Source organism: Pararge aegeria, chromosome 4 (genome assembly GCF_905163445.1).
Source record: "Pararge aegeria chromosome 4, ilParAegt1.1, whole genome shotgun sequence".
In the NCBI taxonomy this organism is placed as follows: Eukaryota; Metazoa; Arthropoda; class Insecta; order Lepidoptera; family Nymphalidae; genus Pararge; species Pararge aegeria.
This window is the reverse complement of record NC_053183.1, coordinates 10,162,769-10,190,285: the sequence shown is the minus strand read 5'-3', so window position 1 is coordinate 10,190,285 and position 27,517 is coordinate 10,162,769. Positions and strand designations below refer to the sequence as shown.

The following is a 27,517-nucleotide window of genomic DNA, read 5'->3' as shown; positions in this document are numbered from 1 at the left end:
AAGTACTATTCCAAATAAAAAGGGTTTTTGGGGTGTTTGAGGTCTGTGGTGATTGGTGTTCATCTGTATTATTTGTCGTTCCGTAATAAATGTTTTGTCTGTGGTCTTACAGCTCACCAATTCGTTTAAATTGAATAATAGAATACATTTTTTTTATTTTAGCGCTGGACTAAAATTTCACCTGTTTGTAAGTGCTGATGGTATGGTCTAAGATTGTAGAAGATACCTGTTAATGGCATAGCAGTATTGTAGAAACCATGCCGCTAAACAGTTTTAGCGGCATCATACCGCAACGCGAAATCGCTTAGCGGCTCACTTTGTTGGTAACTAGCCAAGGCCGAAACCTCCCACCAGACAAAATTTATGATGTTACTTCAACCTTCCCGATCATTTCAGAAACTTTAAGAACAAATAGTAGGTACATTTTCTGTTAAAAAGTAATTCGATATCATTAATAGCGGAAGAATCTTATATCGTCATCGATTCTTAAAACCGGTATCACTAGCGCTAGTTACGAGAACCTTTAATTAACATTGTTATCAGCTCCAAAGTTGTCAAAATCAAATGGTTTCAATACCAGTGTTTATTACCAGTCCAGCGTATTATAATAGAGGTCAGTGTTTACTACCCATGCAGCTGTTTCTTTATTAAGTTCGCCAAAGAGGTTTTATTAGCAGTTGTAAATTTTGAAGAAGTGTCATTTTAATTGAAATTGATTGCGTTCCGTTTGCGTAAGAGGGTAGGTACTAGGGCTCCATGTTTTAAAAAGAAAGGAAGCATTAATTCGACCCATTGTTCAATTGCGTAAATAATATTATGTATGGTCCTTTGAAATAATACTTTATTTATATCATGTACTCACCTTGTGTTTAATAGAAAATTGTGGTCAAAAAATACTCGAGACAATATTTTGTTTTTTTATTGGGCTAAGGAATTCCAAATAAAAAGTCATCAAATATATAATTTTCAATATGCACAGTTACATCTTTATACATGTAAATAATATAGTACATAACAAATAAATAATAAATAGTACCAAATTTTTAGGATTTATCCATTAATCAAATTATTGCAGTTTGGTGTGATTGTTATCATACACAGTGACTTGACTAAGTGCCAATTTCTTAAGTTAACCTTAAAGAATTGTGGGTAATTTACAGCATTTAAATCGAATTGAGTTAATTTGTTGATATTAATACAAATATGTCCAACATGGCATCGATCTTTGTGTAAATTAAACTAACAAACGTAATTACGTATCGAGTTTTAAGTAATCACCCACCTAGCTTATCATTATAAACAATATATGGCATAATATGAATCGATAGTCTGATTTGAATTACATTTTCTTACAGAAATTAACACCTGCAACATAAAACCTAAGCGGTATTTAACTTACGAATAATTGTCAATATCAAAACATTTATCCTATAGGTTATTGCTTAATAATATATATTTCTCAGTAGCTCGTATTGAAATTACAGTATTCAGTACAAAACGCCACATTCGTTAAAAGATAAAAGATCGTAGAATACGAAATTGTAATATTTGTGGATTGTCTTTTGAGCACATATCAATCTGTCATTATCACAAGTCTTTGAATTCCGAAGGGCCGGAGTCGTGCCGCGGCTACCAGTTGGCCATGCCCGGCTTGTTGAGCGTCATGAAGTAGATCTGGCACGACGACCCACCCTTCGCAGACGAGAAGAACACTTTGTCGTTGCGCTCGCACAGGAACTTCAGTCGTTGGGCTTTTTTGTGCATGAACACGCCGTCCAAGTGTCCGCTCTCAACAGAGCGAATTTCGATCGCCTTGTTGCCCCAGCCCATTATCTGACCGGTGCCGATGTAGGCCACCGAGGTGGGCATCTCCCCCCACTAAAACAAAGTTTTATTAAAGAACGCGTTGAAATTCACTAATGTGATCGCATTGGGAGGCAAACGGACGCAGCATCAAGCTTTCTAAAAGTGACAGGATATCTTAGTGAGGAAAGCGTTCTGACACGGCTTCGAGCTTTCCAATAATGACTGTAGATTGGAATATTCAACCACGGTATCGAGCTTCAGAAAAGCAACAAATACAAAGCAACCAGATCGCTGATATTAAAAGTATCATGTATGCCATAACAGTAACACATAGTGTTTATTTACTCACCTGTAAGAGAATATTTTTGCTAACTCTACCGTAAGTATTGACGTAGACACCTTCGTTATCGTAGCACAGTAATAGCTGCACCCCATTGGAATTAGGCAGTGGTACGATGCAATGAGGCACTATTGCGCCTTGCGTCTGTAAAGAAGTGTTCTGTAAGTAAGTATTGAGAGTTTTTTAAATCTTCAGAAATGAGTAGCGTAAGGTCTTAAAATGTAAAAGCAGCTTGCATTTTTTTGTTGAATATATACGTAAGTGCTATTACAATATTTTAGAAACTTACATGTTTTGGAATATAAATGTCATATACACTGGCCGTGTCAAGGTCGACAGCGTGGAAGCCATCTGCCGATCCATAAATTACTTTCAGTCTTGTACCTTCTTCAATAGTTAAATCGACTAATAGAGGCCTGAAAAACATTAATAGGTGAATAAAGTAAAGATTATGAGTTTGTTTGTTGTAGCAATGGGCGGGGCACATAGCTCGTAGAACCAATGGACGTTGGGGTCCTTAGGTCCTGGAATGGAGACCCCGCAACGTTAAAACGCAGCGTCGGTTGCCCCTCGGAGGTGGACGGACTACATGATACGAGTCGCTGGGACCCGCTGGAAACAATCGTGTGTTGTACCGTGGATTTTGGAATCCGTGCAGTGCAGTATTCTTTGTCTGAACTGAGCCTTATACGATGTCATTCGCTACATACCTATGTTGCAAATCACCAAAACTTTTGAAGGCCATAAATTTGTGATATGGTTTTGGAGCCCACGCGTAAATTTCTATTGAATCCTTGAGGGCAATAACAAGGAACTTGATCCGCTCATATTTGACTATGCGGAAGTGAACCGCGCCCTGTAGTTCTCCTACGTTTATCCAACCATTCCTTCTTTCGACTTGCTGTAACAACGGAGAGCATTTGCATGAATATAAAGAATTTTAGTGGCAGCGTAATTGAGGAAAAGATCTTTTATGGAAAAAGTGTGAGTGGGCTGAGGCCAAATAGTCAAGGCACTCTAGTACTATTACTCGATAGCCTAGTGTTTGAAAGACATGGGTTCCGCAATTTCAAGCAAATTCCATCTCTGAAGGAATGCCTACTTACACTGCATGTATATACATTCTGTATTGGTTTTATATAAATATTTGTATTGTTGTATAATTACATATTTACAATATTTTTTATAAAATTTTGCGATTGATTTAATTTTAATACAATATTACTTAAATTTCATACTACGCTGTTACAAGCTTACCGACAAACTTTAGGAACGCATTCTTTCAGCGGCCGGATTATAATAGCACAGTATAAACAGACACAATAGTACATCGTCTTTGTTCTGGTAGATGCCGACATCATCGCGACTGTGTATGGTTATATATGTACCTCACTACTGAGGCCTGTAAGGGTCCTTTCCTCGCAGTTTGTCTAGACGGATTCGTTTTATCTTGTCATAGATAGAACGTGCTAAGGAAACTAGACGAAGTTTGAATCAGAAAGCTCTACAAAAAGCTCAGTTTTAAAAACTTCTAATATGCCGCTTATCTCATGAGTTTAACAACTAATTATATTTCGTATTTATATAGAAATAAAATACTAACATCATTCGCACCGTCCGTTCGCAAGATCTTTGATTTCAACCAGCTCAGGTAGTAAACGCGTACACGATTTTTCTTCCCTGAAACCGTTACGAGGATATTTTGTCCTTCTAACACTTCCATTTGTTGGAAGCGGCGTCTAGAGATCAACTGATACACTTTCCCTTGACCGGAACGATCAAGTAACATCAATCCGTTTTCCGTACCTATCAACAGGTTCACTCCTGCAACATCGTATAAACACATTATTTACATAATATCACTGAAGTAAAAATACATATTTGCAAAATTCGCGATTACAATGTTTTTCCCCATATTATAATGGGTTATGCAGATTGAAATAAAGGTTGAAACTTGTAAGTACACTTTGATAAAATTGTTTTGCTTCTAATCGCTGCATACTGTTGTTAACATAAAGGGTATATTCTGCTAAGAGTTGTTGTTACGATTATTATGATCGTAAACATTTTGTTTTCAAATTTAAGCAATCAAAATAACACTTGCTTTAACGGTGAATGAAAACATCGTGAGGAAACCTGCACGAGAGTCTACCAATCCGAACGTGGCCCGCGTGGTAGAATACGGCCTAGGCCAATCTCATTCTGAGACGAGACCCGTGTCCAATATTGGGCCGGTGTTAAAACTCATAAGCTCGTCACAAAAATATTAGTAGCAAGTGAAGCGACTGACCCCACAACGCCGCGCAGAGTATTTCCGAGTTGAACCTTTTCTTGTACTTGCGTATCTCGGGCGTGTCTGAGGAGAGGTCGTGCCCGGTGGGCGTGACGTTGACGTTAACGTGGCTCTCGCGGCGCGAAGCGTTGCCCGAGCCGCCGGTTCCGCCCGTGCCCGAGCCGCCGGTGCCCGCACCCGCGCCGAAGCCGAACGTGAGGAACGAGCGCTGCTTCTGTTGCAAGGGGAGGAACTGTTGCGAGCCCACCGACGAGTTGGACGGCGAGTGTTGCAGAGCGTGCGGGGACGCCGCGCCCGCCACGAACGACTTGGACGGGGTCGACTGGGCGGAGGACGGGAGCGGGTGGTGGTGGTGGAGGGGGGCAGGCGTGCCACCCGTGATCGCGCCTCCCGCAATCGCTTGCCTATACTGCAACCGAGAACGAATAGAAACAATTAATTTTTAGTTCGACACACGATAACTGTCTCACACACCTCTTCATCACAGTTTACGTAACCCACCCAGAATGTTGGTAATGCGCAGCTAGTTCATTATAGTCTTAATTAAACTTATTAGCTGTTGGTAAGTTAGGAATTGCGTTGCTGGTGGTGTATCTATGGAAGCATGCGGGAAGTATGTGCCCGACACCTTCACCTCCGACCTTTACCACATGCGTTCCTGCTAACAGTTAAGAAATAATGTCAAAGCCGGAGCCGTCCTTGTATTGTCATTAATCCCGTTGAAGTTCAGACTTATGAGGAAGAGGCGTTAAGACCGATACGGAACGATTTGGTGGCCCCGTATTATAGGGAATTAATTTGTAATTGAGTTAAGTTGAGTATAAACGAGACAAAACTCATTTTATGGCTTATATCAGTTAAAATAGTACCTAATAACCCACAGTGAAACACAACTGCGACAAAACTAATTTAGTTTAATCGAAACTTTTTTTTTTTTCACATAAATACAGTTCTATGAGTTATAGCAATAATTTTCGATATAAGCAGTAACGAGGAAGACGTTTAAAACATTAACATTATTTTTAAATATATATGAAATTAAGAAAATAATCGCATCTTCAAGGTTTCCTACTACACTAGCGCCAACGCTACACTGTAGCTTAGACTTTTAATATAAAAATTAATTCATTGACTTTGACTTTGTAAATATAATATGTTATTGTCCAGTCTACACTTAATATACAATGGTGGCACCATTTTGTAATCTCTAAACTAAATTGACTAGTCTAAAAATAATACTATCCTGTTACAGAACGCAGTGAAATGGATAGTAGTACTTGAAATCTGTCAATTTTGTTTAGTTTAGTAATTGGTATTTTCCCTGAATTGGATTATTATGAATAACTTTATAATATTGATATCTACGTTAATAATATAGTAAACCTAATCATCAATTTAAATTTTAGTAAGCCCAAATATTTTATTTTAATTGTCAAAAAATTGTATGCACGTTCCAGTTTCCTCTCTTTTGTTTCATCGCATGCACGGTTACATAAATTGTTAGTCATAATATATTGAATCCATCTCCCTTTTATTAGTTCTCATCTCAATTATGATCGGAAAGTTATTTGCTGCGATGCTATTAGCTACAATTTAATTTGACAAACTTCAATGAATAGAAGGTGGCAGGCAATGATTTAAATACTGTACAATTTTTTAGTCCATGTTTACTTACCTGTCTTATAATGAAAGGAATGTTTACGTTACTTTGGAGTGTAAGGTGTTTTAAAATATTAAAAAGGATAAAAAACATAAACTTAAAGATTTTTTTTTTTTTATTTATTTTAACATACCATACTTTACTTTACACTAAAAAGAAGTCAAAAGATTAATTAAATTACAAGTCAGGTAAAATTTACTAAATGGATAAATGGACTGTTTAAAAGAAGGCGCGGGTTGCTATGACACATTCACTGTACAAATATTTAGTATGGCAAACTTTAATGAACGAGGTGGCAGGTAATGATTTAAATAACTTTAAACTTTTAGCTTCTACTCAATGCCCGTTTAAAAATGAAGACAGTGTTAAGACGTATTTAGTTTTTTAAAGATTTATTTATTTCAAAATGGAAAGATTTTTTTATTTGTGTCTGTTTCCTATAGCTGATATTTTCATAGTTTTTTTTTCTAACTACAAGTAAAAATAAATAAAACTTGATAATCAGGCATTTAAGTGCTTATTTTTTGGGTTCAATATTAGTGTTGTACTAATTTATTTACATAAACGTCTGTACAATGCTGGACTCAGCACAAAAGATATAAGTTTACACGTTTAGAGACCGTTGTACATTAATAACATGTGTCAATTTACATATTTTCATCAAACTACTATTACTCCCTATGAATTTTTATGGCTCAGCGGATGAATACACATTGAAGCTGGGTAATGCATACATAAGAAGAAGTGATTTACTATTACACCATTCTATGATGTCGTATTAAGCATTTTTTTTTTGCGATACGATTCGTACTTACGTCGTGATAACAGCAGTCTGCAAACCGGTCGCACGGAGGCTCCAGGGTGTTTGCATGATTGACAACCATTATCACATTAATACTATAACTAGAAGCTTGGCACCATATGTTGCAATATTAAGGGCTCCTAACACAGAGTTAACCTTTAACTATCCAGATATATCAGGGCTAGGGCTTTCCAGATTAAACCAAATATCTACCAGGGACGAACTGTCAGTATTCTGCGTTTACGTATATATCTTGCAGTTGGAATAAATCAAATAGCACTGTGTTCCTGTAACGGAGTCGTGGCCCGTATATATCTAGATAGAGTTGTAACGGTAATCTTTTATGAGATTAAATGGTATATCGAATCCCCAATAAAAGCGAATGCAAACATGTTGTTATAAGGCTTTTATGTAATGATTTAAGTTTTGAAGGTTTTAAGGGCTAAGGGTTACAAGACTTCGGCTTAAATTAGTCTTTTGTTTTAAGTCTTATGACTTTTTATTATAAGTAAAGATGAGTTGAGGGTTAAAAGACTGTTCTAGTCGTGAGACGACTAAGATACGAAAATAAGTATAGTCTTTTTAAAATAACTTGAACGACTGAGGCTCTTTCATGTAGATGGCTGGTCTACTTTATGCTAAGAGAGAAAAAGAGAGAATATATTCCTAGCCACGAATGCTGAACTAATTGTTCATCCGTCATAATTTATTTACCACTAGTTGATCATAATTATGGTTTGTTGTTGTTTGTTAACGTTTCAATTGGTAACATAATATACTACATTAGTGTTATGTGAGCGAGTGTTTGTTTGTAAATTAAATAAATAATAAATAATACAAACGTTATTATAATAGCAAAATGTGGTAGGAGCCCAGTTGCAATAAATATGTAAACACGCGGAATACACTAGAAATTTCTCGACATAGGGTATACTGTTGAATGAAGCACAAAACTAATATGACAGCGTGGAAACTATAGACGATTATTTCCTAATTGTAAGTTTTATTAAAGAAAACTGGTGTTCAGACTAAGTCGCCAGGTGAACGAAATTAGAAAAAGAAAGTTCTTAACAAATGTTCATTCGCTCGAAATTGCAATTTTATTTAATACGTTGAATAATTCATCATCAAAATAAATGTATTGAATGTTACAAAGATATTTTTGTTATTTGTTTAAAATCGCTTATTTGAATTTATATCCTCATTTTACAAAAATACATCGGAAAAATAAGAGCGAATTAATTGGTTGTATTATGATTCTTAAAAATAAAATATTAAACCATTTTTCCCCACATTTCTTGGAAAAGTTTTATGTTATGTTTTTCAGCATATTACCTAGTCTAACCGTAACAAAAAAATTAATAAAAAAATTAAGAAATAATCGTCTGCCAATGTTCGGTTTGACCCGGTTTATTAAAGAATAACCGGCATCGAGACATACTAATAAGAGTACCACCAATATAGGTGTAAATGGATAGTGATCGTGAGGGGCAAAACTTGATTACATTATATGTAACAAATAAACTTCATAAAATCAAACTTTAACTTAATCCAGCAATTAGTTCTGCTCGTGGTTCGTGCCTATGTAATAGGCGAAAATCTTAACGCAATAAACTTTATTATAAGCCTATGTGTAAATGACAGGCTAAACATATTCCAGTACGCAGTAGATAGGTCGACTACATCAAGGGTAGGAAGGGGTGAATTTACCTCTTCACTGGTCGACTTGTCGTGGCGCGGCGGAGTTGTGGGCTGCCCAGCCTGGCTAAGCAAGTCCGGTAGCACAGAGCTCGTTCGGGAACCGCTGCCTTCGTTATTACCACTCGACCGACCCTGCGTACATTTCGTTGAAAATCACAAACATTCAAATATTAAACAAATTAGTATTAAAATAAATTGAATTACACAGTTGTTGTACAGATTAATACAAGGAGTGCATAAGATCGGATTGCAGATTCCGCTTGACTTTAAGATACGTGTATACGATAGTTTATAGTTGTTACACAGTTTCTATTTACTTATTTGCACGTATTTGTAAAAGCATTAATGGTTCCTGATTAATCTCCATTCAATAATGTTTTTATTTATTTAATAACCAATAACATCCATTTTACAGAGTACGGGCTCAATATAGATTTATAGACTTATTATTCGAAAAGATAGTTAAGCTATATTAAAACTCAGGCGAATACCGCGCGGAATGCGATTCGGAAGTCGCTCGCGTCAATTGTTCAACCAGGTTGTACGGACGTATAAATTGTGCCGCGAATAATCGCTCGATTGACGCGAAGCTAAAACGGGACGTCGCATTTCACGCCGTTTGGATTTTATTTTAATCTCGCGGATTAATTTACCTTTTGAATATAAGCGTATTCTACCTACCTTAAATCTCATTTTGCTACTGCTGGCGACAGAAAAAAACACCGTCTTTAGTGTCGTTTCTTCAGTTGAGGGACCAAGAACAACACACCGGAAGTCGCGTCATTTTTAATTGTTAAGCGAGCAAGCGAATCGCTACCATGTCCCGTTGCGAGATTTCTATCAGTCGAGCTTCTTATCAAACTCGAGAATTTCGTGCGTATTTTTCTTGGTTTTTCAATGTAGTACTGTAGAAGTAGTAACTGGTCTCCTAATTTTGAAGACGTTGTTAGCAATGATAAAATAATAATCACAAGATATCAGTTGTATACATCCGTTATTAAAAAGTATAATTGTTTTTTTGTTTTTAGTATTCGGGACGGGATTGTAAACGCCATCCGTAAATTTAAACACATCCATACATACGAGTTACTGGACACAATCAGCGCGAGCGGGTATCATGTTGTGTGTTTATTACTTAGATGTTACCTGATAATGTTAAGTAAATGCCAGCTGAGCATGATATTTCAAGCTCAAACAACAAACCGTTATCAGTTCGATATTGAAAGATGCAAAGGAGATGTTCCATAAGGCCTTAATTATATTAAAATCTAGATTTCAACTTAACAAACTTAACATACTTACTATACCTTGCCGCGACAGTAGCTGATAATGTAACAAGAAACTCTAATAACGTTAATCACGTTTTTTAAACGCAATTACTTAACTAAAATGTTACATGTTAATATTTTTGTCTAGTGTCACGGCGTTGGTCAAAATCAGCTAGTTATTGGTTTAACGTTGCAACAGCATAGCGTGACAAACACAAACACGGTAGCATAAAACATGCACTGTAAAACACATTCACATAACAGATGATGAATGTTCTCGGCAGCATCGGTGAGAAGTCGTTAGGCGGTCATTCCTGATGTTAAATGTTTAACTGTTTGTGGCACAATGTATTCACCGCAGAGGGCACTTTGAAATTTGTGGCAGGAAGTCGGTACTCGCGCAGATATGAAAGTTATGTTTTGTTAGTATATATGTTATTTCGTTCGGTTAAAAGAAACTAGCTACAGGTCTACTATAGAGTTAGTTTATCTACATAATAAAGTAATGCATATTATTTTACTACGCTCAATGTACCCCTACATTGTCCCATAGTCATCAAAAACTACCATTATATAATTTATAAAATAAATAAGAGAAAATAGTCACGCCAAAATGTAAGACGCGTGAGCAAATATACTTTCATAACAAAATAATTGTAAAATTGTACTCCAAAACTATTTTAAGATGCACGAAGTAACTTTTAGACAACATTATTACAAATAAATGCTCAAAGCTCAACCATTCCCACACAGCTCACCCCGCTGCACCAAACTCCACACCGAATGGCTACAAAACCACGTACGGGACGTTCAATGTATACGTACAATACAGCATGGCCAATGTTAGTCATATACAACTATATAGGTTAAGAAATTAGATTAGAACCCTCATACCAAACGTAAGTAAAAATATATTAATCAAACTATCCCGAGCAGTGAGCAATTACCTGATCCTGTGCGATTACCGCTTCCTGCCCACTCGTTATAAGCTCTGTGTGCCGATTAAACAGTGAATTTCTTCGGAATACAATATCGGACTCGGTCTTTTCCCTGCGCGGCCTTGCAACGGCTTCGGTCGCGTCAGCAGTGAGGTCGGGCGAGATGGCTTCGAAGCAGATACTACTGGCCGGCGAGTCCCCGCTCGCGCTATTGCGACTTGGACTACTGTCCTGCCTCAACAGAACCGCAACGTGCTTCAGAGCATCGATGGGATTGTTAGCTACGACCTTCTTTTCCGGAGATTTCTTATCGACCTTCTTTGTTTCGTTTCTCTGAGCAATTTTAAGGCTATCATTCATTTTAATGAAATCTGTCAAAATAGGCTCGCCCGACGTTTGCGGTTTATTAGATTGCTTGCGTGAATGATTAAAGATTCCGCTAGATCTCAGCGGCTTGGCACCCGCATGATTCTCGTGTTTTGGAAAGTAAATTGCGGAATGTCGAGTACTTGATAGTGGAAATAAATCAGAGTTCTCGCGCCTGAATCCTCTAAAAAATCTGTTAGGCGACTGTACTTCGGAGTCTTGGTCTTTTTTGTACTTCAGAATATCGGTCAACTTCTCTTGTGTAGTCTTTCCGCTAGGTTTATTAAGGAGTTGCTTGTGCCTCGCCGGTGGCGTTGCATTGGCTTTGTATTTAACCCACGCATCCTCCATTTCAATTCGGGACTGACGTTGGAGTTGCGTACGTTTGTGCTCGGATTCTTTAGTTTGATCTTGTTTTTCTTCTTTGGCATCAGTATTTCTCAAGGGGAAAAATCTGGCAAAGTCCCAATCCTTCAGCAGAACGGCTTCATCAACATCAGATTGTCTTTTATCATTTTGATTCTCCCTCTGCTGTTTATCAAACATGTTCAGTGCAAAAAGTACATAATATGAATAAGCAACACCAAAATTATATCGTATTTAAAGTAAAAAATCATTATAGTGCTCACTAATCTTACTTTGGCGTGAAAAAATAATGTATCATGAACCCACCACATTCATTATAACGGTTCTCTTATTGATGAAATAATACATGAAGTGAAATAGACCCAGCAATAAACATATAGATAAAATTATCGTGATCGATAATCATCTGTGTGAATACAACATGTAAATTAATAATTAAAATATACATAAGGAAACAAGGTAAATGCTGAAAATTATAAAAACTTATTGACAGGTCCACATGATCGAAGAGAAAATGTTTTATTTTACGTGAGTTAATCACAATTTTATTGGAAGATTTTCATATTGGCAATAATAGCTTTATTAGAAATTACATATACGTAATTTAAGATTAACACCTTCGCTTTCGATCATTATATTCTAGTGACCAAACTGTTAGCACAAAACAGAATGTAGAATAAGTTATATACTTTCAACAATACGTTGGGATGAGGCGAAGTAATTTTTGTTTCTAGAATTATCTTGACATTAACAGTAACAGAAAATTAACGATATAAAAATTATAATATTAATAAAAGTATTAATTGGTAATCGTAATATTTACGTGTAATACGTAGCAAATCAAGATGGTGTAATATTGCATACATAAATCAAGTGTTTATAGCTTTTATTTTAAAATAATGATGGTTTTCATATGTTCTCATTGTACGAAAATTTGTAAGAAAAACTTGTAGTAGTTATATATTAAGTTCGCTGCATTCCATCGTATCTCGATTGTATATTTTTGACTAAATAAAACTCATACGTTAGATTTTTCTGTTAAATTATATATGAAATTTTATAGCAAAATTAATGCTAACACTGATAAATAAATGCGTTTTGTTTAGGCAAAATGTCAAAATGGAGACACACTGCGCAAGTTACAGCTTATACACATTAGGCGCTTTGAAGCGCGCGTTTAGATAACGCGTAATGCGATTTGCAAGACAATAGCTTAAAGCGTACATACTATGATCGCTCTTTAAGTGCTACTCTTTAAGTGAATACATTTTATATCGTATGCCTGCTTAATGTCCCACGTAGTCGCATTACATAAGAGCCCCCAGCGTTGATGGTGCCCCGGCGACTGACCAATGAAAATTTCTTTGAGTCAAGTAAGTATTAGTTGTCTTGAAATTTCTGTTGACACACAAGTTGATGCTTGATGAGTTTGGCTTGATGTGGCTTTCAGATACTAATCGACGCACGAACCTGTAGTCAATATTTAGGCACGATCAACTCCGGGATGAGCGTGTGTTGTGAACGGAAAAAACGCGCGCCAAACGCCCAGTGTGTATATTGTGCAAGGCTCTAGAGGTATGTACCCCACTCACCCGTTTAACGAGCGTGCGGTCGGCATGTGGGTCGTCGTCGTCGGGCGTGGGTGGAAGCGGGCGGGTGGGTGCGCAGCCCCCACAGCCATCTTCCGACACCGCGCTCAAGCCCGGCCTATAGCAGAACTCGGGACTAACAAGCCGAACCAAACAAAACAACCAAAAAAAAAAACAAAAAAAAAACGGGGAAATTTAACAGAACGTAAAGCATGCAGCAAATAAAAAGAACACAAGAAAAAAAGAAGAGTAATTAGTGGTTTTTCTTATAAGAACATGAGTTAAAGTGTGTTCAAAGTTATCCAGATTATTCAGATCAGGTCAACCTATTTCCTTTCCATCATAAAGAAAACTTAAGGCTAGGTTCTCACAGCGTTATACTGCACGTTTTTTTTACGAGGTAAACTTTATCAAATACATAGTTCCGCGTACATTAACACATACTTTAATACTACTTTAGCAATGTACTTTTGTTTGCCTTACCCCGCATTAAGTTTTGTCAAGATCAGTACAGCGGGTTAGAAATGTTACAATTGTTATAATATTCGTGTAATATCTCACAGAAAAAATGATATACCATTGGATTCGACATACTGTTCTGCGACACAGTTTTGTTACGTTACGATAGGGACTCGACAATTCATCATCATCCGCAGTCTGCTACCGCCACACTGCTGGGCACAGACCTTGGCTCTCATAGGACAGACGGTTTTAGAGCATAAAGCCACCACGCTGCAAATGCGTTTTAGCATTATCATCATATCTTACCATTACCGGCCCAATAGGACATGGATCTCCTCCCACAATGAAAATGGGTTAATGTCGTAGTTCACCACGCTGGCCCTGTGTGGATTGGACTCCACACCCCTTCGAAAACATAATAGAGAACTCTTAGATATACAGGTCTACTCACGATGTTTTACACCACAGTAGAAGCAAGTGTCTGGAAGAGATCGCTTTAGTGATAAGACCGCCTTTGCACGCTCTATTTTATTTTCTATGTTTCTTCTGTATTTGTGTTTAATTTGTATAAAATGTGTGTGTACGATAAAGACTTCAAACAAACGAACAAGTGATATTATAATTGCGTATACTTAACATATATAAGCGTATACATACTTTCGCATATAACTTAGAAAAGTTAAAGGTGCGTGCTGGGATTCGAACTCGGCCCCACGACAGTTAAGAGAAGTCCTACCCACTGGGCTACTACTCAACAATCAGGAGCCTGCAAATCTTGTACTAAGCGTACTTATACTGATGTAGTTATAGAAGGCAAAGCCTCGATTCTGTTAGCTTTGTTTAAAGATGAATATAGATGAGTCATAGAAATCAGAAGTCATTTTTTAAGACACTCGCGCACTCGTTACGGGCAAAGCGTCTTTAGATCAAGACCTGTCCTCATGTTTTAATTTATCTATGTACTCCACCAATCCGCATTTGGCCAGCGTGGATTGGCATACAGTTTAAACCTTTCTCATTCTGAGACTACTCCGTAAACACGTGCCCTCTAGTGGTTAGGTAATAGGGTCGATAATAGAACGATAATTATGATGTTCTACACTAGACTGCAACCGCCACCGCTTCAGGATAAAACTGCATACGTCTCATTCCTATAAGACAAATGTAGTTAAACGTCTTATAGGAAGAGCATGTTAGTTATTGTTGCACTCACAGCGGCTTCGGAGGGTCGCTGGCCAATAGCGTGCCGTCGTTGCGTACGCGGCCGCCGCTCTCTTCCGCTTCCGAGTCACTGTCAGATTCCTCGAAGGGCGGTTCCGGCGCGCTTCGCTCCACGGGCGGCCCTGCAACCACCACAACATACAATGAGGAGTACACGATTTTTAATGAGAAACATCGATAGGCGTTGGTATTGAAATCAACCCGTATGTCTTCACGGACAACGCATTAACGCTCTTTTATGTATACCACAAAACTAAAAGACAAGGCTGCTTGGAAGTTGGCCACTCCACTATCATTTCTAACAAAACAGAAACATTCTAACTGTTAAACTATAAAATGATGTTGGAAAAGAGCAATCTGCTGAGTTTCTTGCCGGCTCTTCTCAGTGGAATCTGCCCTCCGAACCGGTGGTAGAGTCACTACAAACAGACTGACTTGACGTTTCAAATGTGCTTATAAATTAGGCCTACTTGAAATAAATGAATTTAGAATTATTATTTTTCGAACGAAAAACCTATACTATTTTATTTTAATGTAGAAAAATTTAATTATGAATGTTAACTTTTATGTTTTATATCGGTCAGGCGTTGAGGCTGTGAATCGCGTAATATCAGCTGCATTTAGTTTCATATAAAAGTCCAAAACTGCTTAAGGCAGTTTAAAATTTTTTCAAAATAGTTTAATGAGTAAACACCCAGTACGAATTCTGGATACTAACTGAATACGTGGGGCTAGCGAAATTTAATTTTTTGAGTCGCATTTCACGGTCTGTGAAATTCTGCCGGCTTTTCAGCAGAATTTCACTTAGATGTATAGAATTTACACGACTTTCAATTCACAAACTACGCTCATCTAGCCAAACGTTAAGTGCTTAACTATAGACTGAACGAAATAGTATAGCGCTGTCTTATTTAATTTGGATGAACTGTACTTTGGCACGTTAAGTTCACAAATATAAAGAAAACCTACGAGCCCACTGCGAAATGACGTTCGAATTTATAAAAAAATATAACTTTATATGCAAATTCTGTATCTGTGTTTAACTTTTGATAAAGGCTTTGTTGTTCACAACCTGACTGGTAAATTAACATATTAAAGAGCAAAAACTTCTTTTCATGTTTCATAAATAATTAAAAAAAAAAAACAGTTATATCCTATTCTGTTTTATCTATACAACACGTTTATGCATAAAATGCATGTTTTTTCCCGCTTACACTTAGCATTAAAAGTGAAAACACTATTTAAATTACCTTGCCCATTGGTAGGAGCCCGAGGCGGTCGATTAGGTGGCTCATTTCCAGACACGACAGCAAACTCGTTGAGCTGCGCCGCCAGTTTGTCCAAGTCCTATAAAATATTTCATCGAATTATATTAATATTTAAAAAATACGGTATATAAATATTTTTCACCGAATAATTGCTGTTAAGGCGAATCATCACACTAATTTAATATTTAAAAATTAACTGCGTTAACTTAGAATAACTTTACTGCATGTGACTGAATGAATACACTTTTCATATACACCACAGAAATATCACAAAACCTGCATGCTCCGAAGTCAAACGTAATTTCTGTTGCAGTTCCAACCTTAGCATTATCACTCAATCTATTTATTGCATGCATTACAAATAAATAAAAGGATTAAATTAAAAAAAAAATACCTTTTGACGCCTAACAGATGTGAAACATCGAAACCATTAAGTATGAAAGTATGCAGGAAAGGATGGTATATACCGGATAATCAGATTTCTTATGAAGATAGAAAACAATCCTATGAAAAGGAAGCACGATTTTACGACTTCTACGCGCCGTTATGCAAACAATCACTCTGGCTAGCCGCATTAGAGGTTTCAAGTGATAAATTATGCAGCTAAAAGTTATGCGTGTATTTAGTTCGTTTAACATCAAATATATGTATATATATTAAGGGATGATTCACCTTAAATAAATTAGAAAAAAGCAAACCTACCTCCGGCCTTCGCGGCGGAAGCTGCACTCATTAATCGGATGTGCAAAGAAAAACAGCGTGACATGAAAACAAAAAAACAAGCTAATAAAAAAAAATCACATACACATTGCAAAGAGTAGAATACGTGCGAGAGAAAGTAATTCAAAATTATATATCTGAGCTAACATTAGTAGCTGTAATGAATGGGTACTTTTGAATGTACCACACCATTTATATTGCATACCCACTGAATTCTCAGATCGATTAACTTTTTACTGGCTTCGATTAATAATGTACTAGATACGCAGTCCCATACAAAATTCAACAGAAAGTGTCTTATAAGGTTTCTGAAGGTATTGAATATAACTTATAATACGTATGTCCTTGCTTTTTCGGAGTTTAACAACAGTTTACGAACATTTAACAAGCTAACTATCGAAAATAGGTGTGCAATTCGTGAGTGAAAACTGTGTCGACTTTAAACTGCCGTCCGATAGCACATCTAGAATATTATTGATCGAAGATTATTACAATAAGAAAAATACAACCGAATTGAGAATCTCCTCCTTTTTTTATTAAGTCAATTAAAAATGAGGTAGAAGACCAATTACTAGTATGTTAGTAGACCTATGACGTAATTTGTATTATTGACAATAAAATTATACTTAAATTATAGTTGATCAGTTCCTGGCTTAACAAAACAAGGGATACATCACCGTGTCCTTGTTACGGTGCCCTTTTGGATTCAGTTCTTGGCATTAGTCATCAGACGACTTTTATCGATTTTAAATCTGCCTGTTCTTTTTACAAGTGTCCGCGTCTAATTGGCTCATTTTGCCTTCAGAGTAAATTTTTAGTATGTAATTTAAGCTGATTAACATCCATTGTTGGACATACTGCTATTGTATGGACATCTATAATATATTTGTACCCAAAATCAATCACAGTATTATGCATAACATATTTTCTTCAGAATATAACATTTATTCAAATGTATGCATCTGGGTTTTTTTTACCCTTATGCTTTGCTTAAAGCAGTATTAGCATAGATACTACAGTATATTGAACATACCTTAACATCCTAAAAATAAGGATTATAATTCTAAAACAGAGCATCAACAATATTAAGATAATACTGCTTGAAGCAATGGTAGTAAGCCCGCAGATCTAAAAATGATGCTGTTCATGCTGACGCCAACTACACTGTTTTCTAGATGTTCTGTCCAACAAAGGGACTAACTATCATCATTGCAGTTTCAAGTACGGAATCAGCAGATGCACATTCCAGCACAATATAAGTGGGTACTATGTGGCAATCCCACATAATACCAATTTTCTGTTGTAATGTTTAGATTACTATAAGCAAAAATGTATATTGCGTACCATTGGCTTGAATATGTGGTGAGAGCCACGTTGCGGCGGTTGCGGGGTACCATTATTGGAGCCCGAGCTGTTTGAAGAGCCCGACGACTTCGGCGTGGGCGGCAGAGGTCTACGATAATACAAACAAAATGATAATGCTGCTATAAATTTCTGATTTCGTGCATTAGACTGAACAACTTTAATGGACTAATCTAGAACTATTTTTGTATATATATTACTGCACACAGGAAATCTCTCTCATAAAGGACAGCTGATCTATGACACTGTTTCAATGCAGCTTTGTAGGTCCAAACTAAAAAGTAATCACTAAAAACAATTATTTTGACTTTTATCATCTTCATCATCAACAAATGAACGTCCACTGATAGCAGTCCTATCATGAATATGGTTCTTTAATATAACAGATGGGAATTTACCTATATCTATTTGGCTGTTGCGCTTGTGGGTCTGGCACTACGATCAGTCTTTGTGGAATGGACGGCCTAGCCGGTGGGCCAGGCTCTGAAACAATAACATAAATCATGTTTATAAAGGTATTTCCACTCTGTTTGATTTGAATAATAGTATTATTTTATGGCATATTTACTATGGTTTACTTTTTTAAAGAATCAAATACAAGGTAAACAGTGTAATTTTCAATGAATGATTGAATAAGTGAATACTACGAAAAACTGTCATTAAGATTTACTGGTTTTCCCACCACCTTTGAGGTAGAGTAAAAAAGTTACACGAGGAGATGTAAGAAAACTGTCACTGTTTGGGTAAGTGTTGTTCTCGACTTCAAAATCCCATGAATAGGAAGCTGGATAGCCCACTGTGTTGTGATACTACAGATATAAATCTTAGACCAACATTTTTTTAAAAATAAAACTTAGGATCATTACCATACCACTCAGCAGTCTCTATTGATATGATCTGCACATTTACGGTGTTTGGTACGGTATAGACATTTTTATGACTCTTTTTCAGGTGTACAAAAATTTGATATAATAAATTGTATAAAAAAATATATTACCGGGTATCTCCTCACGCTCTTCACGTTTGCTGTTTCGCTTAGGCGGCGGTTGTGGTTGCTGTGCTTCGGCAGCTCTGGAAGATGTTTAATTACTCATTATATCATCTTCTAAACTTATTTAACTGTTGCATTGCCTCAAAGGAGACGTCTAAGACTTCCTTGTCAATACAATTGATCTATAATCAAATCAATCAGGCCTTTGCGCCGCGGGAATCCCGAGCACAGTAATTGCAGTCGTACGGCAGGTTGCCTGGTAAAGATGGCTTTTAAACTATCTGTTGTAATTTCACTTTTTTCAGTTGTGTTTGTTGCTACTATACTAATGTTGTATATGAAGCGGTTGGGTTGGCTACAAAGAAAGGAATTGGTGTATTTTTACTTTGTGTGTGTTAGATTCCAAATCCGCACTGAGCCAGCGTGGTGGACTACGGCCTTAACCCCTTCTCATTGTGGGAGGTGACCTGTGCTCTGTAGAAAGGGTAGATGTGATGATATGTGTTATTATTGTAGCTTAGGGAGACTATTTGGGAATCTGCTATTTTTCTCTGGGTATGTAATTAAAAATATGGGCCTCATAAGAAGGCTCAGATTCACTCAGCGAGCGATGGAGAGAGCTATGCTAGGAGTAGAAATGAGGAGTTCCGTAGAAGAACTAGAGTTACCGACATAGCTCAGCGAGTCGCGAAGCTGAAGTGGCAATGGGCAGGGCACATAGCTCGGAAAACCGATGGACGTTGGGGTCTTAAGGTGCTGGAATTGCGACCCCGCACCGGTAAACGCCGGTAAACCGGTAAATCGAGTCGCTGGGAGCCGCTGGAGGCAAGCGGCCCAGGACCGTGTATTGTGGAACTCCCTACAAAAGAGCTATGTCCAGCAGTGGACGTCGATCGGTTGATTTGATGATGATGATGATGATGATGATGATGATGATGATGATGATGATGATGATGATGATGATGATGATGGTGTACAATAAAGTGTATTTTTATTAAATTTTCTCCCATTCAAAGTTATCCTTTCACTTCTTACTTTATCAGACCAGGTATAACCACTTATAACTTGGTCAGTGTGAGCCACAAACCTGCCCTCCTGTATTTGCTGGAAGTTCCTTCGCAGCGTGTCTCCACCCTGGTGCGCCGCGGCGTTGTGCACGATGGATGAGGGCTCTCCAGCGACCGCGTTGTCTTCCTCCTCGCCCTCCGAGCCGGAGTACTTGTAGTCCTCCCGCACAGAGTTATCCTGCTTTCTCTTCTTACACCTGTCTATGTGATCTTTAAGCTGTATTCTGACTTGTCTTTCTGTTGGCTGATCCCTGGAAAAGAATTCGACTGGTTTTGCTATTTTGAACTGCCAAAAGTGAACAATGTACCTCTCAGCTTAATATGACCAAATTCCTTTGATACAATAGAATAAACACAGATGATAAAAGACTACAGCACAACGCAGCACAAAGTTTTATGAAATCAGGCAAGGAAATCTTTACTAATATTATTAATGGGGAATGTTTTTGTTTGTTTGTTTATTGGCTTTACACTCTAACTAAGCAAAAAAAACTGGATTTGTTAAAAACCGTTACAACAAAGAATGTATGCAAAAGCTAGTAAGTTAATATTAATAATTTTAGTTTTTACATACAGATCAGTTCTTAGAATTCAATTTTATCACAAAGATAACTGAGATACAGTTTATATAATGTATAATGTGAAATGACACTTGTCAAATATGTTCCTTTTACCATTCGCACTTGGCTTATCTATATAAAAGGTGGCAAATAATAACTTCACTTCATAGAAAAATAAAATTTCCTATTAGAATTTAATAAAACAAAGATTAATTTATACAATAGTCTACTTTTTATTTATTAATGTGGGAAAAATAAGATGTGAAATGTTGCCTTTCATTGATACCAAGAATATAATATTTCTCACCTGATGAATGGATGCTTCAAAAGTTGCTCAGTGTATGGACGCTGATGGTAGTCTTTTACAAGCACAGTCTCAATAAAGCCATGAAATTTTTTGGCCCATTTCTTAGATTTTAAACGTGGGGGAGGATTTCTGTAATAAAAAAATATTTATGAATTAAAGGGTAAATGTTTACTCAGAACATTCAGTTCCTAGTAATATAATTAAACATTAAGATGGTATACAGGCAAAAAAAAATCTTGATACATATTGCATAGAATCGTCATTAGGTGCAATTCCATGACATACTATGTACTTTGTATAATCAATAAAAAAAACCTTGATTATTGAAAATAATATACATTTGTATTTTGTATTTAGTTAATTCTTCGACTTAGGCCTAATTAAGCGCATACGAATGTCAGACTTGTACAGAATACATAAAGATATATAATTAATCTACAAAAATATAGTCACATATATTTGTAGATGGACTAAAATCACCGAAAATCCATACTTCATTTTGAGAAATTATTACAATTTCAAGTTAATGATATTTCAATTTTCATGTAAGTTGTCCAAACAAAATTTAATTTTCTACAATTATAATGATTTGATTATGCACCCCCTATCCCAATATATAAATTGCACTGTACAGTTTGTCTTGTTGTCAAGACATTACAGCAATTTTAGCTTAGTGATTGTATTTCTGGTTACCTTGGAATGAGAAAAAGTGCTCTCATGGGATGCAGATCGCACAAAGGTGGTTGACTCTCTGCCATTTCGAGTGCAGTGATACCGAGAGACCAGAGGTCAGAGCGATTATCGTAAGTGGCCTCTGGATTCTCGTCGCACGCGATCACCTCTGGCGCCATCCAATAAGGAGTGCCAATGAACGTATTTCGCCTGCCGATCGTTCGGTCCAGCTGTGCTGATACTCCAAAGTCAACTGCAGAAATAGGTGATACATCAATTAACATTAAATCACCCACATTAACATTGCAATCTTATCTTAAAGAGGCGTATGTATCATGTTAGAATTACTCTACCTAGACTATTATGACTTTGTAAACACTATCTTACTTTTTAGCGACTTTCTTCAGGTTGGCCAACTGCTCCGATTGCGCGTAATTTCTTTACGTGTATAAAACAATGTCACTCCCGCTGTTTGTACGCTTAGCATATAATTATCTTTAAAAATATGTAACGGATTTTAATGCAATAGATAGAGTGATTCGAGAGGAAAGTTTATATGCAATATAAATTCATAATATAGGAGAGAAAATCCAAGAATATTACAGTGCGCTTTCATTGTAAACGCTGGGTTAACCTTACGAGATAGATCAAATTAATGTTCTACGGAATCCACTAAACTATCCTAAAAATATCAATAAAAAAGCGATGATATATGTTTACCTCCTAAGGATTACCCAGTGTACTCACTCTTATCTTTTACATTTTACGTAAATATATGGATTAATAACAAAGCAATTTTAAACAATCAGTATTATTCCTATTAAATACATTACAGTGTGCATTTCATTTAATCAAAATCAAAATTGCGATTTGCAGCATATAATTAATATGAATATCTTAGAGGATATCAGAGATTTAAGAGCAGGGTTAGAGCGGCTGGCGGGTCGTAAAACCAACCCGTAGCTGTGGCCACGTAGGCCACGTCTCGCCTGTATTGTGTATGACTTTAAATGAATTCAGCGTCTATCGGTGTTCTCCAGTCAGTTGAAATAAAATAGTAGTATCCGTGCGAAGCCGGGGCGGCTCACTAGTATTTAATATATTAGTAATAGATGGCAGGTACTGATTGACCTGAGGAAAGGTTGACTTTACGAGCCTTATTTGCGGAGGAAGGACCATAATATCTGTTATATGTTCATTTGTTTGTATTTCTAATTTAAAAAAAAATCGGAGAGACATTACGTTATTTTCATTGAATTTTGTGATTAAATAAACATTATACCTTTGAATATACATTTAGTACATTTAAATCTAAATTTATTCTCAAGTAGGTAATTGAATGTTGTTGAAAGAATGAAGTTTCCCACAGTAGTTTAGCATTATGCATACAATTAGATATTGAAATTTAACTACGACTTTCTAATCAACAAGTATGTGCACATTGAGAACTAAGTGTGAATTTTAAGCCAGAGCTTCAGGCGAGTGTTTAAAAAGCACCGTTAGTTAGATATACTGGCGATTATTAATTCATTATTGTATTGATAAACTGCTCCTGTGAATATTTGACGAAGGATGCTATTTTACTCACAACAGTTTACTCTCTGAAGTTATTAATAGATTTCTGTAACATGATTCATGTTATTCAATATGAGAATAAATTCTCCTTTAAGGTTAGGATACGGTGATAAATTTTATTGCAGTACTAGTAGTCTGCCCACAAAGACTTTGCCATAATATTTTGTGTTCATCGCAAAGTTTCAATTTTACTGTGTACAAACAAAAATGCAACCAATTGCATAACACCATCTAATTAGTACTATTGTTCATGTAATTATATAAGTAAGTAGAGCATTCATATCAGACTACAGTTCATACCTAACTAAACTTTATAAAATATAGCATAAATGAATAGGTATAATTCTGTATATTTATGTTTAATTATATTATCTATCTGCTATCAGTTTTTTCAGACATAAACAAATTAATTGTATGTAAATATATATTTTTTTATTGAGATGTTTAGAGGTGATATTTATATGCATTAAATGAGAGCAACAATCACAAGAAAAAACAAGTCAGGTTGGTTGTGGACCCATAGTTATGGAAGAACACTAATGTGAAAGGGGTATGGCAGTGGATTAAATCTGTACCCCATATCAGTGTATTTGTGACATCATACAGCAAAGATGCAGGACCAGAGGCAAGCTTTACCTTAATTAGGAACTATTTTTTAGTAATAGACCACCCACATTTATGATCCCAGAATAATCTGCCTTTTAGTACTAACTCACACAGATATAGTAAAAGAATAAATATTATTAATATTGAGTACTTACCGAGTTTTACTTCAGCATTATCAGTCAGGAGAACATTTTGTCCTTTGATATCACGATGTATAACTTTATTGGAGTGCAAATAACTGAGTCCTCTTAGGATTTCTCTACATATATATGAAATCCATTCTTCTTTTAGCGATTGTCCCTTGGTAGATTTGACCAAGTCAGTCACAGACCCTAAAAAATAAAATATATTAATATTTTATCTATACTAAGATCATCATCATAAATGCCCCTCTAAAAGAAGCAATACACCCTTCATGCCGACCCAAAGCAGGTTAGCGTACTATAAATATTGTTGATAATATATATTTGAGGTTGACAGACCAAGCAGTGCTCCATGCAACTGATGGTAAGTGGAAACCTAAACCTGCTCTTTGTTGCTCTGTTTATGTGTTACGTACAAATTGCCAATCTATGCCCATCAACCTGAGGCATTTGCATGTAATTACACAATTAAAGAGCAATACTGCATGGCAGCAGAAATAAGCGTGGTGGCAATACTCCCCCCAGCAGAGCTCTATCACAAAAAGCTCTACTAGAATATATATCTAGGGCTTAACATAGCTGGACTGAGTTTCTGTGAATGTGAATTCTTAACAGCAAAAAGACCTCACAGTTTTTAGCCCAACCTAGGAATCAAATCTAGGACCATGGTCTATATGCTAACTAGGCAAACAAAGTAGTTAAAACCAAAATATGCTGTGCCTTTGTTAGGGTTTTTACACTGTCACTAAATGTTTTCAATAGTTTTATAAAGCAACTGTTCTGTTCTTGGAATTCATGTTATCTATTGATACATATAGGTCATACTAAATAAAAGTCATTGTTTTTATTATTCAGTCACTAATTGGGTAAAAGGATTATTTTTTATTTTTATTCAATGATAAGGTAACTTACTAACGCAATATCCCCCTTAATGTTATGAACCTTTATAATCTGCCAAAATACTCAGTAAGGGACTGACTGACTGAGGAAGGAAGAACTATGCTTTGTAATCTTTACCCAGTTTGTACCTCACAATCAACAACAGCTTATAAGCTTGGCGACCCTTAAGTGTAACTAAATTCTTAATAATGACATTGCTATGTCTAATTGTTCTAAATGCCAACTATATAAGCACCCATTACCAGTGATCGGACCAAAAGTAAGCCTTTCCAAAAGCCATTATGTATATCTAATTCTTTCTCCCACTACATAATCATATCTCCTTTCAATGATTACAATAATGAGTTTACCTTGTCGCCAGTGAGGTATGATCTGGCTCCAGGTTCAGCCTATCTCCAAATAATTCTTAAAATGAGCTTTATTTAAAAACTGTACCTTGCAGTTGTATTGCAGTTTTAGAAATTGCCTTGTCTTGAGGTTATTCTTTGCAATAGTGTCACTTACTAAATATTATCAAAATGGACAAGAATGGACAGTCAAACAAAATATATATAAAAATAGAATTCTTCACTGACACTATTAACCATACTTTGATCTTAGGATAAAAGAAAAAGAAGTTCAAAATACACACCAGCACCACAATATTCCATGACCAACCACAGTTGATCATCTTTACCAGGTGGACTCTTTTTAATGAAAGCACCATAGTAGGTAGCTATGTTTCGGTGAGTGGAATAGTTCTTTAGGACATTGATCTCTAGTTTTATCTCTTCCTCTTCATCCTGTGTGACATCCATAACTTTGATGGCAGCAAGTTGGCCTGTTTTAGTGTGGCGACCCTATAATAAATATTAACTTATCAGTAAATTTTTATACTGATTGCATATCAAATCATAAACTTTTTTTAGGTAACTTATAACTTCTCATAGAAAATTCATACATAATTTTAGGGGATTTCATAATTTCCTAAAAAATGGAATAACTATAAATTCCTGAGAATTATAACTTTCACATATTAGATTTGTAGTTTTTTTTACATTTGTACAAACAGAACTTATATGCTGAGTTAGGGTGTTACCTAATATCATCTAAATTATATAAGATAAAAATAAAAAATTAAGATATAATTCTATTCTTGTGTACAAGATTGCATGATTACATATTATGTCAGTAATATGTTAACAATGGAACTCTTGATATCAAAATTTACTTCTGTGTAGTTGCAATGCATAATGAGAGTTCAGTGTATGCACATAATGTGGGTTACAGAATAATAGGCCACTGCTTATTGGAGGTTGGCAGATGGAAATTAACTCTGTTCATTGACACTAATAGCCCCTCTTAAATTGTAAAGTTCACAGCAACAATTTTTGTCATTAAGGGTCATTTTAAATTACATTTAAGTATGAATCAAATCACAAGTTTAGATTACTTGATAGAATACAAAATACATAATTGAGCTGAAATTATTTGCAATGTACATACCTTGTATACCTGTCCATAGGTGCCATTGCCCACAACTTCTATAAGTTCGAATATGCCAGCCGGGTCCTGAAATCACGTATGCACAAGAAATGTATAGATAAAAGCTAATTATAATCCCTTGTGAACCTTAACTATGATTCACGCCCTGTGAGATCATTGCTCCCTGGGACTTTTTTTAATGAAGGGCCGTTGTTCCTATTGATATTTAGGGGCGTAGAAAATCATGTTAAAGTTCTTAAGTTTACCTTTAATGCACTGAGGTCAATGTCGTCCAATGAAGTATTTACAGACGGTGCCAGTTGATGCGCCATTTTGAGTATATTGTCACACACGAAGACAAAGCACGAGCACCTCACATCAATACAAAAAGTAAATAAATGCCCATATATTACAACATCGGCTTAACTTTTAATATGATTTTATTTTTACACGTACGATTAGGCATGATTTATAAAATACATTGTTTACAATTAAAATTACAGTAAATTACAGATACACAATTTATAATAAAGCCGCACACACCACCCGGCAGGGATGCCAGATAACGAATAGAAATCCTACCATTTGTCACCACAGTTACTACAAAATTTCTACTTTCTACCACCTACAGATTAAAAATAGTTTGTTTATAATACTAGAAATTCCAAATTGTATTGAAAATGTGTTTGTGTTTTTGATACCTTATTATTAGTTTTTTTAATATTCAGAATCGCTAAAATGTGACGTTACCATTGTAAATATCGGTATTGATTTTGGTAGGTACAGGCAGTTAAATGACAAAGAATGTATGATGACTAGGTATTTGTGCACCAACTCTAGATCTTATAGGCATATTGTAGTTGCGGGAGAGTTTGTTTGATTTTCCTCCTCCTGTGAAAAAAATGGCAATTTTTGTCGTTCGAGGTCAGAGGCAACACTTCTGTGATTAACTTACTTTTCCTACCGTCTCTACAATTTTTATTTTTTTTAATATTCTGATACAGCTAACTGTGAATATACATACCTAGGTAGATTTGCAATGAATCATGATTCCTATTAGTATCCTATTT

The 27,517-nt window shown here is 36.1% G+C and overlaps 1 protein-coding gene across 8 annotated transcripts; it reads right to left on the bottom strand.

The window, feature by feature from the left end:
* Positions 1-958: 958 nt before the first annotated feature.
* Positions 959-27,001, bottom strand: LOC120623370 (serine/threonine-protein kinase mig-15). 8 transcript variants are annotated; one of them, XM_039889353.1, is made up of 22 exons: positions 26,714-27,001; positions 26,469-26,534; positions 25,615-25,822; positions 24,096-24,272; positions 21,781-22,012; positions 21,088-21,216; positions 20,241-20,471; positions 19,160-19,233; positions 18,561-18,645; positions 18,145-18,253; positions 16,783-16,803; positions 16,063-16,159; positions 14,805-14,934; positions 13,133-13,265; positions 10,818-11,705; positions 8,612-8,734; positions 4,437-4,848; positions 3,750-3,970; positions 2,857-3,047; positions 2,436-2,562; positions 2,156-2,305; positions 959-1,878 (listed from the first exon to the last, which is right to left on the bottom strand). In XM_039889353.1, the coding sequence occupies exons 1-22, from the start codon at positions 26,777-26,779 to the stop codon at positions 1,630-1,632; spliced, it is 4,119 nt and encodes a 1,372-aa protein (XP_039745287.1). In that variant the 5' UTR covers positions 26,780-27,001; the 3' UTR covers positions 959-1,629. The 8 variants fall into 8 exon arrangements, with proteins under 8 accessions (XP_039745287.1, XP_039745289.1, XP_039745292.1 ...); XM_039889355.1 differs by having other exon boundaries at positions 2,156-2,290; XM_039889358.1 differs by having other exon boundaries at positions 4,437-4,653.
* Between the last annotated feature and the right edge of the window lie 516 nt (positions 27,002-27,517).